This window comes from Salvia hispanica, chromosome 1 (genome assembly GCF_023119035.1).
Source record: "Salvia hispanica cultivar TCC Black 2014 chromosome 1, UniMelb_Shisp_WGS_1.0, whole genome shotgun sequence".
NCBI lineage: Eukaryota > Viridiplantae > Streptophyta > Magnoliopsida > Lamiales > Lamiaceae > Salvia > Salvia hispanica.
This window is the reverse complement of record NC_062965.1, coordinates 27,585,877-27,601,305: the sequence shown is the minus strand read 5'-3', so window position 1 is coordinate 27,601,305 and position 15,429 is coordinate 27,585,877. Positions and strand designations below refer to the sequence as shown.

Sequence of the window (15,429 nt, the reverse complement as noted above, 5' to 3'; positions counted from 1 at the left end):
AATAGGAACTAACATATGAAAGGAAGGTTCTAAATCGAGTATGATTTATATTGGCCTCAAGTTTTTGTCCAAAACAAATTTATGAAAAGAGCCTAATCTATGAATCGGCCCAATTCTTGGATTACAAAACTACACACATTAATGGTCACATGGTGCCAAAATAAATTTGATATAATGTCTCAAACACCGTTGCAAACATTTTTTTAACTATTGCAATTGTAATTTCACATCAGCCAAATGAACCTTTATCTTTGATCTAATTTTGATTTTGGCACCGCCGCTCAGAGTTTGTCCACCGCAGACCCTCTTCGGGCCCCGGTATTGTCTTATTCTGTCCTTTGCCAATTAGCAGGGACCGTTATGGAGCACGTCCGTAACACACTACTACGGCAACTACACATCTATATTGTGTGTTCGTTATCGTCATCATCTATATAATGACTATGTGATATTGTGATAGGAATATTAGGTCGATAGAGGCTAAACGGATTGAGATTGTGGCTGATAGGGGCGATGATCGTCGCGGAAGAATTCCCATCGAACAATTTAGGGTTTGTGAAAGAAAGCTCATAAATAAATTGCAGGAAAAGTAAATATTAGACGAAAATAATAGAGGAGTCTTGTGATTTCTTAAGTTGTTTAAGAATACAAGGTCTTTAAGGGTTGGTTCGACTCTCTTTTGCATTCCGGAAAAGAACCAACAAAGTGCGTATGGGGAAGTAGATCAGCAACAATATATAGATGCAGACGAACACACCTACTACTATCGTGGGATTGGTCATGAGTAAAGAAACTCCATAGCTCACTCCAATAAACGCAATCACCACCCACATCGAATACGTCGTGATTGAAAGGAAGAAGAAATATACCTGTGGCGCTCCGGTGCTGATGAGGACGATTGTGATCATGGATGAAATGAAAGCCGTGTTGGTAGCAACAAGGAAGGGTATATATAGTCCAGGACTATTAGTTGCCATTACTGCTCTGCCCGCTTTGTGTGATGGCGTGTAAATGTCGGGTGATGGCTTGTCTTCCTGCCACACACCCCCCGGGGGGTTGACCGCCGCCTGGAACGCCATCGTGGCTATTAGAATCACCACCACCATTGCCATTTCGGTCAACTTGGGGAACTGTTTGACCATTGCCAGAGAATCGAAACGTTGCAAGATTCTTCTCATTTCTTTATATGTATCTGTGTCGTGAAAGCTCACACGCAAGATATCCAATGTTGTTTTGCCACTCGAATTCCTTGCTAGTTTGTTTATTTTTCTACTTTCCACCAAGTATTCTACAATCTGAAATTTTTGAAACAATAATATCATGACTAAGACCTACTTAATTAACAATAACATCATATGCACAAAACAAACTGTTTGAGAACTTTGTTAAAATGAGAACGTAGGAACCGAAGATCATATCAGTTGACATCACAAAATATATCCATTTCAATATTCTGAATATCATGACTGATATTTACAAATCATATAAACTAATATTTATTCATGTAGTTGCAAACTAATGTTATAACTCTAAGAAGAGTTCTGAAATGAAGTGTCTCCACAAACTACATGTCTATTTTTAAGAATAGTTCTGCAATGAAGTGTCTCCACAAATAGAGACCGCGGCTGCATCTAAAATGTGGGATTGCACAAGTAGAGGGAATAGACTAAATAGAAGTATTCTCTCCTGTGGTGAAGCATACTTCTATCAGAATTCTATTGGCCATGACTATTCATTTTGATTGGGAGCTGCACCAACTTGATGTGAAAACAGCTTTTCTACATGGATCTAGAGGAGACAATCTATATGGTGCAGCCTAAGGGCTTTGAGAAGCCAGGTGAGGAGCAAAAAGTTTGCTTATTTAAAAAGAGTTTATATTGGCTCAAGCAAAGTAGCAGGCAGTGGAATAAGAAGTTCCATGAGCATATGGAGTAAATGAATTTTGAATGATCAAGCTTTGACAGTTGTGTATACATCAAGAAGAAAGGGGATTTGATAATTGCTTACTAGTTGTTGTATGCAGTGGCGGATCTGGGGGGTAGGAGGGGGCGGTCGCCCCCTCCGTGCGACTATTTTCCCCTTATAGGGACGTAATGTCCGCCCCCTCCGTTTGCCTCCGGCGTCGCCCCGAACAACGTAAAAAATAGCCATGTCCGCACTAAATCAAGCTAATACAATATATTCCGCCCCCTCCGTTTTCGGATCCTGGATCCGCCACTGCATGGGTGTTATACAGGTATTACTGTAACTTCATTTCCATGACCATATTTTACTTCTCTAACTCATTGTTATGCACATTTACAATCCATGATCTATGTCCGTATATCATGCACGAGTGCCAAAATAGTATACATACAAATACCTAAAAGAAAATTAATGTTGTTCTAATCCTTGTTTTCAGATGCTGCTGCCATTTGTCTGGGGAATATACGAATACTGTTTGCGACCAAATTGGATATTTCCCTTTGGATGTGCTCTGGTTATACTTCCTAATTGGATGTTTATTCGATCTATGAATTTGAGGCATCAGGCGGAATAGAATGGAGATCGATATAATGGATTCTGTTGCACGAAAATGTGTTTTTCTGAAAATTTAAATGCTTGCTGTGTCCAACAGCAACTCATTGGAGCTCATCAATATATATCAAATGCACTAGCCTTATCTTCTCAATAATGCATGAATTTGAATTTACTTTTAGTTTAGATCTCATCTATATCTCAAATGCAATAGAATATGATTGGTTAAAATTGAGTGAAAATGGTGTGCTATGACAATGAATTATGATAAACATATATGTGAATACAATTTTTGGATATTATCATGGGTTTGTTTAGGTATAGTTGTTAGTTAATTGGCCATTTCACACTTTACACTTGCAGTTAATATGAATTTTTTGAGTAGCGAGTTCATTACCATATATTGCTATATACACTTGTAGGTTGTAATACTAATTTAACAGTTTTCTCACATATTTTAGTTGTGTAACGCACATATGCTCATGCATGACGTTATTGTTGTTGTGATAAAAAAAAAAGCCATATCAAATATGCCACTACAAAAATCAGAAGTATCTTAACATTCATCCCTTTTTAATTTTTAGGATTAAATCATGTGAATTACTCCCTCCGTGTGGCGGACCTACATGGGGTTTGGGGGACCCATGGAACCCCCATTAATTTCGAATATTAGTATAATTATATATTCCTAAAAACTACTCCCTCCGTCCCGCTTAAGATGACACGTTTTCCTTTTTAGTTTGTCCCAACTAAGATGACACATTTCCTTTTTTGGTAACTTTCTCTCTCCAATTAATACACTCAACCACTTTTTCTCACTTCTATTAAAATATACATCTTTCTTTATCTCTCTACTTTAATACTTACACCCACCTTCTCTCTCTCCAATTTAAACACTTTAACCAATAACTCTTAAAACCCCGTGCCAGCTAAGCAATGTATCATCTTAGCCGGGACGAAGGGAGTTATACCAACTTAGTTCAGTTGGTAAGAATACACGCCTACCATCTCCCCATCCTGTGTTCAAGCCTCATCTGGACCATTTTGGTATTTTTCAGTTTCAATTGTATTTTTACTATTTTTCTGATGTTTATTTATACTATTTCTTACACAATTATACACAAAAATTCATGTTTATGTACTTCATTAATTAATATATTTAAAATTAATCATTTCAAATTTTCTTTAAGCTAGTAGTATTTTTTTGTGATGTTTTTTTTTTCTACAATATTATACACAAAAATTTTCTTGTTATATACTTCATTATAACTTATTTCAAAATTTATTCATGATTAATAATATTAAATATATACATATCTAGTTTCTATATCATCTAATTAAATCTATCACATTACTCATTTCCCTCGCATCATAATAATATCGCAACTTTCGGCTTCAACGACATCAAATAATATTTTACGATTGTTATAAGATAATTGGACCCCCCCAACTTCAAAATCTTACGTCCGCCACTGCCTCCGTCCAACAAAGATTGTTCCATTTTGACCGAGCACAGGTTTTAAGAAATGTATTGAAAAGTGAATTGAAAAAGTTAATGGAACGTAGGTCCTACTTTTATATATTAGTTTTATAATAAAATGTGAGTATGAATGAGTTAGTGGAATATGAGGTCTACCACTAAAAATGATAAAAAGTGAAATGGGATAAAATTTGTGGGACGGACCAAAATAAAAAATGGGACAATCTTTATGGAACGGAGAGAGTAATAAAAGACACCAATGGAATATAAAAATTAATCAAAATAAGAATAGATGATAGAACACACACAATTTGAATAATAACACAAAACTACAACAAACTATTACGCGGACAGAGAGAGTAATCAAAAAAATAAAAATAAAAATTACGGATTTAATTCAGCTAATTCGAATGAGACAAAGTAGGGGTATTTTCGTAAGGAAACGAGGTGATGTGGAATTGCGTAGGGGTATTTTCGTACATCCAATAAAGATTCATCTCTTTCTGTCATGGCGGTGAGACTGCTGTACGTATACACTGCAAAAAGCATCGTGATCAATAAATGGGAAGTTCCAATCCACAGATAGAATCAACAGCTTAATAAATTGATCAAACGGAAGAGACGATGATGTTGAGTTGGTTCAGAAAAGGCAAGAAGAAAGAGGGCGGAGGTGATAGGCCGCCGGAAGATGAATGCTGCCCCATTTGCTTCAATGAATTCCACGTTCCATGCCGGACTAACTGCGGCCATTGGTTTTGCGGCAAGTTTCTCTCTCTGCATTCCTTTCTTTCCCTCTTTCTGCTTTCAATTTCAACTTTAAATGAAGAAATTGTGATTTCAAATTTTAGGGTTTGGGTTGTTGCCTTTTGAATGTGAGAGGTAATGATATCTACATATTGTTCAATTGGATATGTTTAGTCAGTAAAACTTGAAAAGCATGATGTTGTGATAGCTTTAGTGAGACTCTGTTTTGCACTTCTCATGTTTTTCTTTGCAATTGGTTTGTTGTATTGCTTAAATGTCATGGGATTACATGAGATCTTTGTGCTTTTGCAGGCAGCTGCCTTCTTGGGCATTTGAGATCCGGGGTGAATTACCACCGTTGCAAGTGCCCTGTGTGTGAATGCTCAGTATATAAACTTGTCCCCCTTTTACCTGCACTGGTTCAGCCAGGAAGAGAAGAAGAAGCTAGTGAGATCCTCGGGGAGATCGAGCAATTTAATACTGAAGACGAGGTCTGGTGGTTTCGCTTCTTCATGGCATGTTCTCTTGCTTAAGCTATAATGATTTCAACCATTCATATTTAATCTTGTTCCCCATTCACTTATATCAGCTAAGAAGACAATTTGGTGAGCTCGATGAGCTCCTCAGAGAGCAGAAGCAAAATCGAGAAGACTCGATTTTGTTTCGCATCTTCATGGTGCGTTCTTTTGCTGAAGCTTTAATTATTTCAACTTCTTTTGCTTAGTATATATTGGTGTATGCTGATTTTCCAGACATATGCTTCACTCTTAGAACTCCTTCGTTTCTATAAAATGGAGAATTATTATTCTTCACTATATGCCATGCCTTGGCAAGTTTCTTCAAGATGGATGTATCGAAATTGAATGGAATAGTTCCCTGCTAACTGTTATACTGCATCTAATCTTGTCATCTGCTAATACAATTCTCGTTGCCATTTTACGTGCTTTTCCAACGGGTTTCTCTCTTGCATATGAAACTGAATTGAATTGAGTTGTATGTTAATGTGATGTATGAGCTTGTGGCTTGGTTTTCAATCATTCATACAAATTCCAGATATATATATATATAATCTATTTGTTTGAGGCCTCCGTGAAGTCAACTTTGATCTGCCTCTTTCCTGCTATTTCAAAACATTTTTTGGCTGCAGTTAAACTAATTTCTGTGTTTCAATTCATTCTGCAGAAATATGGAGATCAGATTGAGGTCGTGTCAAAAGCTCTAGTTGTTCTATTATTGTTTTTCATTGTAAGTTCATATCTATTTTACTTCTCTAAATTCTTTGTTATGCACACTTACAATTCATGATCTATATCAGTATATAAGTGTTATGCATACAATAGCAGTTTAAAATAGTGATCACTGAAATGAGGGCATGCATTTGTAAGATTTTAAATGCAAAATTTCTGCAAAATTTGATAGAGTTTCGCCCCTCCAACGTGTTCCAGTATCACTACAAAGAAAATGTTTTTTGATCCTTTTGCTTTCCTTCTAATCCTTGTTTGCAGGTGCTGAAGCAAGTTGTCGACATAATAAATGACTTCCGTTTGTGGCCAAATGGTATGTTCCTCTTCGTTTCAGTTTAGATTGCATCGTATTATGGTTCTTGTTTCTTTGTTTCCTATGTGAAAAGCATGAAGCATCAACTTTATTTTAGTCTTGTATAGTTTAATGTAAGCTACATGTTGAAAGATCAAGTTGGTTGTTTGGCTACTTACAGCTTCATCTGTTTGACAGAAGGGACTGCATTCCGACTGTGTCAAACGCTGAGATGCGCTATTTTCGTACTTGGTTTGATTTGGATGGTTGGGCGACATATATGGGGATAGAATTTGATGCATTTGGCAGAATAGAATGGAGATCGACAACGGATTCTGTTGCAGGGAAATGTGTTTTTGTGAACATTCAAATGCTTGCCGTGGATAGTGCTTTTCTGTCTCTCTTGTCCAACAGCAACTTATCATTTGGAGCTTTTGTTAATTGATTTCATCAATAATCAAATGTAATAGACTTATCTTCTCTATAATGCATGAATTTTGAGTTACTCTTAATTTAGATATCATCAATATATCAAATGCAATAATATATGCTTAGTTGAAATTGTGTAACGCGGGTGGGCTCATATTTGTGTTGTTATTGTTGTTGTGATAAAAAGAGCCATACCAAATAATTTCCCTGTAAAAACCAAAAGTATCTTAACATTTATCCTTTTTAGGATTAAATCATGTGAATTAGTAAAAGACACTAGTAGAATATGAAAATTAATCAAAATAAGTAGATGATGAAACACCATTTGAATAACAAAGCATAGAGGAATTCCACTTTCTTGATAAATATCAATAGTTGGTAGATAGATGAGATGAGACAACCTTTATTTCCTGAAGTGGAGAACATAGAATTAAATGAAACACAGAAGCTTAAAACGAAACTTTCTTTATTTTTCACTCACAAGATAACTTTTTCCCATTATTTATGTTTGATAGTGAGATTTACATACCATAAAGAGGAGCCTAAAAAAGTGTAAATAGTTTAGCCTGTATTTCAATCCATATAGGTAGCAAATAGAGCAATAGAAAATACAATTGTATAAAGATGAGCCCATAGTTTTGGAACTGCAAGTCCGGTTTTAGTTTTGAATAGACGGTTTTAGAGCATCTCCAATGGTACTTCGGCAAGAAATCGGCCAGCAATTTCTCCCCCTGCCACGTCAGCAGCACTAAAAATCCACCTGCCACATCAGATTTAGGTCAGCCATAGGCCAGCCGCAATAAAAATAATTCAAAAAATACTACATTTACGGAATTAAAATTACGATTAAATTACGGAATTAAATTTACGAGACATATACGGGAAAATTCATTAATTGCATTTAAAAAAGGTACATAGATAAAAAAAAATTACATTTAAAAAGGTACATAACTATCGTCGTGCAATCCTCCGTGCCCACAACTCTTCAATTATATCCTTTTGGAGTTGAATATGAGCATCCACTTGACGCATGTTGGCAAATTCCTTGAGGCGGCCGGCTTCATCGAGAGGTACCCCACATCGTACACTAGGGGTGGCCGTTCCGTGGCTTGGACCGGCTTCATCATCATTGGCTCAACTAGTCAGGTTGTACGCCTTCGTCTTCGACGATCATGTTATGCAGGATAATGCAAGCGTACATTATCTCTGGGAAACACATCCGACATCCCACAAATGCGTTGGACCCTTAATTGCCGCCCATCGAGACTGGAGCACACCAAATGCGCGCTCCACGTCCTTGCGCGCCGACTCCTGTCATTCCGCAAAGTAGGCCTTCCTTTCATCACCTGTTTGCCTGATCGTCTTCACAAAGACCGGCCATCGAGGGTATATACCATCCGCCAAGTAGTAGCTCATATCATGCCGGTTGCCGTTGGCCACAAATGAGACGGCTGGACCGACGCCCTAGCACTTCTCTTTGAAGAGGGGAGACGAGTTCAGGACGTTGAGGTCGTTGTTCGACCCGGCTACCCCAAAATACGCATGCCAGATCCACAGCCGATAATCAGCTACGGCCTCGAGGATCAACGTGGGATTCTTTGACTTGTAGCCGGTAATCAGCTACTCCCAATGCATACAATCTATGCTGCCTAACATCCCGGGGAACCCATGCTTCTCCCCGTGCATCTGCATCAAATTCTGACAATCTTCGGGAGTAGGGCTTCGAAGGTACTGCTCACCGAAAACGTTTATCACGCCCCCACAGAAATCCTTCAGACATTCCAGGGCTGTCGACTCACCGATGTGGAGGTACTCATCCTACATGTCTGCCGCACCTCCGTAGGCCAACTGTCTGATTGCCGCCGTGCACTTTTGAATAGGGGTGTGGCCGGGTCTGCAAGCCGCATCGTGCCTAAAGCGGAAACACAGATATCGACGCTCTAATGCGCCAACGATGTGCATAAACAACTCCCTGCGCATTCTAAAACGCCGCCGGAACATGTTGGCGGGAAACCGCGGGTTCTCGAAAAGTAGTCGTCGTACTGGCCGGCTGATGTGCAGCGGCGTGATCCCGATCAATCACTTGCTCGGCGGTGGATAACCCGTGGAGGGCGAGGTATCGCCTGCTGTTCCACCCTACGCATGTACCGCTCCATCCCGCGGTTCATGTAGGCATTCATAGCCTCGTTCATCCTCCGTTCGTACTCCTCAGCATCCCCACCACTACCACCACTACCACCACCGCTACCACCCGCGTTACTCATCGCTCGATGATGCTCTTGTACAGAAAGTTAGAAAGAGAGAAAACTCGTTAAAACAAGTAGTGCAAATGAAAATGAAACTAAAATCGCGTTTATATATAGGTTTTTTTATAAAAAAAAAAAAAAAAAAGAATATTCGGCGCTGGCCGATCGGGGCCGCCACAATGGCGGCCAGCGCCACCAATCGGCCAGCCCACGCCGATCGGCTCGCCGGTTAGCCGCTCGCCGCCTCCAATGGTTCGGCTAGCCGATCGGCTAGCGCGAAGAATCGGCTAGCCGGTCGCTAGCCGACCATTGGAGATGCTCTTATGCTGATTTTAGCGGTTAAGAACCGATTTTCTGGTTTCGCCATTTCTTTTTTCTTTTTTTTTTACCAAATTATTTTGTTTATAAAATCAATTTTTTTATAAAAGTTAATAGTTTATCCCTAAAATTAGGATCATGAATTTTACAATGAATTGAAAAGATGTATATTTAAAGGTTTTTTATCTTTAAGTTTTTTTTTTCTTTTCATTGTGGAATGTTGTTCTTTTATAATTATTCTTTTATGTCAAGCAATATCTTGGGTGCACAATAGACGATACTTCCTCCGTCCACGATTAAAAGTCCCATTTCTAAATGACACGGGTTTTAAAAAATGTTAAGAAAAGTGGGTGGAAGAAAGTTAGTGGAATAGGGGTCCCACTTGTATATATTAATTTTAAATGATATGTGAGTGGAATGAGTTAGTGGAATGTGGGGTCTCTTTACTATTTATGGTAATTATGAACCGGGACTCTTATTCGTGGACGGACAAAAATGGAAAAACGGGACTCTTATTCGTGGACGGAGGGAGTATTACTACAATTTATATACCTCAAAACAAAAAATAGTATGGAACATTTTTATCATATCATTATTGTTATTCAGTTACACACGTTATGGATATTTGACTATTTGTTGCAAATTGTCAGAAAGAAAGATAAAAATAAATTAAATCATTGTTATTCCACTGACACACGTTATGTATATTTGATGCAAAACGTAAGAAAGAAAGACAAAATAGAATTAAATATTTAAATAGTTTTCCAAAACTGGAAATAGTATGTAAATTGAGAAAAATATTACTCCGACTCTGTAATATGGATGTAAGTTGACCATTGACCCACTTGAATAGAAGACAAAATGTTTTAAGAACCGGACCGGTAAGCGAACTGGCGGAACTATTGGATCACAGTTCAACTGGTCCGGCAGGTCTAATCACTGGTTGGGTTGTTTTATTGTAGCATATATAATTAAATACCCCCTTCATCCAAAGATAAGTGAGCACAAACTTTTCGGCATGAGATTTAAGGAAATGAGGTTTTGTTAGTAAAGTAGAAAGTAAATAAAGTAAGAAAGTTGATAAAGTAGAGCTACAAAATAAGAGAGAGAATACCAAAAAAGTAAATGATTCACTTATCTTGGGACGTCCTAAGAAGGAATGTGCGTCGCTTATCTTGGGACGGATGGAGTATATTATATAAATACTTAAATACTACTGTATATTATATATAATAAAATGTAGTTTTGATCAAATTTAGTGAATAATAAAATCTTATTAAGCTTAATTGAGGATAAATATAATTAAATTTTAGTGAAATATAAATATAATTGTATAAATATATACCTTATATATTAAACTTATTTTTAATTAAATATATATATATGACAATATTCAATTTAGTGTGATATTACTATCAAAGTTTATTAAATAACAAGTCTAACTAATATATTTTATTAATAATTAAACATAATTAATTAATAAAATTATAAAATAATAATAAATTATAGAATGAATGAAAATTATTTATCAATTATAAAAATAATTAAAGTCATTATTATGCGACGACAATTAATGATAATGGAGTTGGACTTGCATGGACGAGGACAAATGGATTAAGGCATTAAGCTGAGTAACAAAATAGGGTAGGGGTATTTTCGTAACATAATAGGTGTTTGAGGAAATGCGGAGGGGTATTTTCGTACACCAATAGAAAGGTGGCGTTCTGCCATGGCAGGACAGATGATCATCTCAAATCGTATATACTGAAAAAAGCATGATCAATAAATTCAAAATATACACAACTTCAACAGCCTGAGAAATTGTTCAAACGGAAGAGAAGAGAAGAGACGACGATGCTGGGTTGGTTCAGAAACCGCAACAATTTGAGATTTACCAAGGATAAGCCGCCGGAACATTCCCGCTGCGACCTCTGCTATCATGACTTCCACTTTCCATGCCGGACTAACTGTGGCCATTGGCTTTGCGGCAAGTCTCTCCTTCTCTCTCTTCGTTTCTTTCCTCCTTCCTTTTTTTCTGCTTCAACTTACTTGAATTGAAGAAATTGGAATTTTTAATTTTAGGGTTTAGCAGTTGAGTTGAATGTGGGAGGAAATGAATTAGGTTTTATGTGTTTCTTCGTCAATTTGCTGTCAATTAAGAACAAGATGGAGAGGAATGATAGATTATTGAGCTACTTGAAACATGCTGCTGTGATAACTTTTGTGAGACTCTGTTTTGCACAATGTGAAATTGGAATTTTCAATTTTAGGGTTTAGCAGAATGTGAGAGGAAATGAATCAGGTTTTATGTGTTTCTTGGCCAAATTGCTGTCTATCCTGAATCAGTATGGAGAATAATGATAGATCATACAAGATTGAGCTAGTTGAAACTGAAACATGCTGTTGTGAGACTGTTTTGCACAATGTTTGCTTCTTACTTTCCACTTGGTTTATTGTTTTGCTTAAATGTGATCATTACATCCACGAGAAAACCTACTTATGGAGACATTATAAACATGAGATATTTTCCCTTTTGCAGGCACCTGTGTTCTTCGACATTCGATACTACTCATGGATGATTTCCGAAAATTCAAGTGTCCTACGGTTATGTGTGAATCCCAGGTATATAATCTTGTTCCCCATTCACCTGTGCTGACTCAACCAGGAAGAGGAGTTGCTGAGGTCCTCGGAGAGATCCTGCAATTTAATCGTGAACATAAGGTCGGGTGGTTTTGCTTCTTCATGGCATGTTCATTTAATTATTTCAGTGCTTCTGTTTAGTCTCTCATACAAGACAATTGTTCACAATATGACATGTTTCTTCAAGATATATATATATCCAAAGCTTACTGTTATAGTGTTACTGCTTTGATTATCTGCTAATAGAAGAATCATTGCCATTTTACATGCATTTGTAAGTTTCTTTGTCCTATGTTGCTGTCACTTTTACTTTAGGAAGAGCTACTTCTGTCCAAACAGTTTTCTTTCTTGTGTATGAAACTGCACTGAATTGAATTATATGTGATGTGTGAGGATGTGCCTTGGTTTTCTCTCATTCATACAGATTCTAGAACTCTAGTTTCTAAACTGTTGTATCATTCCCTGTGACTCAACTATATGGAGTATATAACTATTGGATTGGGGACTCCATGAAGTCAACTTTGATCTGCTTCGTTCCTGCTATTTCAAGACTAAAATTGGCAAAAGTTAACTACGTTCTTTGTTTCAATTTATTCTGCAGAAAGAGGTAGATCTGCTCCAGACCTTGAGAGGAATGCCGGATTTTATGTTTGACAATTTGCATTCTGTTTATGTAAGTTCTTCTCTATGAGCTTATTTTGCTTCTCTAACTCATTGTTACGCTCATTTACAATTCATGATCTATGCCGGTATATAAGTATCCGTGCATGACTGCCAAATAGTATACAATTGAATTATACATACAATACAGTATACGATACTGTTAAAATATATACTGAAATGCAGGCATGCATTTGTGAGAATTTAAAAGCACATTATCTGCAAAGTTTGATAATGTATGACTACAAATAAACTGTTTTTTGCTAATGCATTTTGCTTTCCTTCTAATCCTTGTGTACAGACGCTGATACAATATGCTGACACAGTATATGACTTCCGTTTGTGGCCAAATGGTATGTTCCTCTTTGCTTGAGGACTGAGGTTAGACCGTATCGTATTATGGTTCTTGTTTCTTTGTTTCCTATGCGAAAAGGATGAAGCATCAACTTTGTTCGACTCTTGTATAGTTTAGTGTAAGCTACATGTTGAAAGAGCAAGTTGGTTGTTTGGCTACTTACAGCTTAATTTGTTTGACAGAAGGGATTGAATTCCGTCTAGTTCAAATGCTGAGATGTGCTCTGCTTGTATCTGGTACTGTTTTCATGTATAGGCGGCGTATACGGGAATATTTGAGGCATTTGACGGGATAGAATGGAGATCGGTAATGGATTCTGTTGCTGGAAAATGTGTTTTTGAGCAAGATTTCCAGAAGGATGCTACCTATGTTTTTGTGAAATGTCTTGCTATGCTGATGGAGAATGAAAACCATATACAATTATCAAAAGCTCTAGCTACTTTATTGAAGCTCTCTTGATCTTTCTTTTTATCTGTATTGATCAGTTTCGACTGTTTACAGCTTCTTGATTAATATATATGATCAAGGATTAGTTTAATTAGTTGTTAGTTACTCAACCATTTCAAATTATGTTGTTTAGGAGTAGTTAATGAATTCATAACCACACAAAGATAAAAGAGTTAGAGCTAAATATAGGGCGAATTATAAAAAATTCTCAATTAATAGGTGTATTATTCTGAATTGTCCCATTTATTTGTATTTGGAGGAAATTATGTTCGCTATAATTTTGAAATTCGAAATTTGTGATTTTGTTGCAAATTTGTACCTGACTCACAAAAGTCATTGATTAGTATGAAAAATTATAAGAATTTAAATGCTAAAGTATTCTTACTTTTAAATCATACAAAATTTTCCCCAAATCTAAATTGATGAAAAATTACGAGATTGGCTAGAGTTGATCAAATTTCATGTTTTTTTTTTTTTAATTTGCCCCTAAGTAAAATAAAGAAAAAGTAAAAGACGAAGAAGAATTTGTATTGAGAAAGAACGAAAAATTTAAGAATATACTTCGTCCGTCCCATTCAAGATGATTATCTTTCTTATTTAGTTTATTTCATTCAAAATTTCAATTTTTCATATTGGGAAATAAATTTATCTCCTCTTTTCACATGATATATTCAATCACTTTCTAATCACACTCAACTACTTCATCCAAATTTACAAGCTATTAAATAATGTGACAATTTTAAGTGGGTTGGAGGAAGTATTTCAAAAGGATCATTCTTCTTTTTACAAATATGCTTCTATTTTACGAGACTAAATATAAATAAGGATCATTATAAAATTAATTTAATTTATTTTAGAAATTGAATTTTCTAAATAAGATTATTTTTTATATATATAAATTTCAAAATAATTTTTTAATATATTTTAACTGCTACTTAAATGTTAAAATTGTATGATAACTTACACTTTAGTTCCAAAATGCTTTGAACCATAGATGACCGAGATGAATTGTGATCACGTAAGACTATGTTTATCAGCAACCAAACAACCCAACCCAACCATCTACTTTTTCAATATTTAATTCATTTCTATCTCTTCCACATCATCAATATTCATCCAACCCAACCACAATTTTTGTCATGGTTTATCAATGACCACCCAACTACACTATTATAATATTTATTTTTATATTACCTTTTAATAATAATATTATTACATGAAATTTTTATCATTGCAGAATAAATTTATTAATAAAAAACATAATAAATAAAAAAACTAAATTTATTAATAAAAAACACAATAAATAAAAAAACTAAACATTATAAAAAATATAAATTATAAAAATTGTAGTAATACCTTGATGAACCAACAGAAGAGGAAAATTAGACATTGAAATAAAAATAATTATACAAGGAGAAAAGATGAGATTTTTTTTTTTTTGAAAAACTATATCAAATGTGGTCTCTATTTATAGAGAATTAAAAATTATGAATTTTAATATAATTTTTATAATTTTTTAATATAATATATTAAAGATATACAAATTTTGAAAAATATATTTAGCAACAAATGAGATTGTGGCACAATCTTATTGGCTGTATTGTGAAATGAGATGGAGCAACCACCGGTCTGTGGTTGCATTCCATGAAACCATGGCCAAGGAGAGAGATTGAGACTTTATTTTATATAATTTTCTTTTTTTTAATTACTTGGTGACATGGAGGTCGATCATAAATGACCGATAAACATGGTCTAAGAGCATCTCCAATGCTAAATAGGCCAGCAATAGGCCAGTCATTCTCCCTCCCTGCCACGTCAGCAGCACTAAAAATACACCTGCAACATCAGATTTAGGTCAGCCATAGGCCAGCCGCAAAAAATAATTCAAAAAATACTACATTTACGGAATTAAAATTACGATTAAATTACGGAATTAAATTTACGACACATATACGAGAAAATTAATTCATTTCATTAAAAAAAAGTATAAAGATTTTAAAAAAATATACATGATTTTATATTAAAAAAAGGGTTTCCACACACGAGCCCCGCCACTC

At 35.7% G+C, this 15,429-nt stretch overlaps 2 protein-coding genes across 7 annotated transcripts; both read left to right on the top strand.

Annotated features, from left to right (window-relative positions):
- The first annotated feature begins 4,524 nt into the window (after positions 1–4,524).
- On the top strand, positions 4,525–6,789 carry LOC125201766 (E3 ubiquitin-protein ligase RNF170-like). 3 transcript variants are annotated; one of them, XM_048100007.1, is made up of 6 exons: positions 4,526–4,757; positions 5,054–5,232; positions 5,331–5,417; positions 5,924–5,986; positions 6,247–6,298; positions 6,476–6,789. In XM_048100007.1, the coding sequence occupies exons 1-6, from the start codon at positions 4,622–4,624 to the stop codon at positions 6,565–6,567; spliced, it is 609 nt and encodes a 202-aa protein (XP_047955964.1). In that variant the 5' UTR covers positions 4,526–4,621; the 3' UTR covers positions 6,568–6,789. The 3 variants fall into 3 exon arrangements, with proteins under 3 accessions (XP_047955966.1, XP_047955965.1, XP_047955964.1); XM_048100009.1 differs by lacking the exon at positions 5,331–5,417 and having other exon boundaries at positions 4,525–4,757; XM_048100008.1 differs by lacking the exon at positions 5,331–5,417 and having other exon boundaries at positions 4,525–4,757; positions 5,054–5,256.
- Positions 6,790–11,007: 4,218 nt separating this feature from the next.
- On the top strand, positions 11,008–13,463 carry LOC125201771. 4 transcript variants are annotated; one of them, XM_048100018.1, is made up of 5 exons: positions 11,008–11,257; positions 11,810–11,991; positions 12,512–12,583; positions 12,872–12,951; positions 13,181–13,463. In XM_048100018.1, the coding sequence occupies exons 1-4, from the start codon at positions 11,125–11,127 to the stop codon at positions 12,941–12,943; spliced, it is 459 nt and encodes a 152-aa protein (XP_047955975.1). In that variant the 5' UTR covers positions 11,008–11,124; the 3' UTR covers positions 12,944–12,951; positions 13,181–13,463. The 4 variants fall into 4 exon arrangements, with proteins under 4 accessions (XP_047955975.1, XP_047955974.1, XP_047955973.1 ...); XM_048100017.1 differs by having other exon boundaries at positions 13,108–13,463; XM_048100016.1 differs by having other exon boundaries at positions 11,009–11,257; positions 12,872–12,923.
- Positions 13,464–15,429: the final 1,966 nt, after the last annotated feature.

Bases quoted from the DNA above. Each gene is read 5' to 3' on its own strand.
- LOC125201766 (XM_048100007.1), top strand. From the start codon at position 4,622: ATGATGTTGAGTTGGTTCAGAAAAGGCAAGAAGAAAGAGGGCGGAGGT. The intron at 4,758-5,053 runs GCAAGTTTCTCT...GTGCTTTTGCAG, and splicing joins CTGCGGCCATTGGTTTTGCG to GCAGCTGCCTTCTTGGGCAT. The intron at 5,233-5,330 runs GTCTGGTGGTTT...CACTTATATCAG, and splicing joins AATTTAATACTGAAGACGAG to CTAAGAAGACAATTTGGTGA.
- LOC125201771 (XM_048100015.1), top strand. From the start codon at position 11,125: ATGCTGGGTTGGTTCAGAAACCGCAACAATTTGAGATTTACCAAGGAT. The intron at 11,992-12,511 runs GTCGGGTGGTTT...TTTATTCTGCAG, and splicing joins AATTTAATCGTGAACATAAG to AAAGAGGTAGATCTGCTCCA. The intron at 12,584-12,871 runs GTAAGTTCTTCT...CCTTGTGTACAG, and splicing joins ACAATTTGCATTCTGTTTAT to ACGCTGATACAATATGCTGA.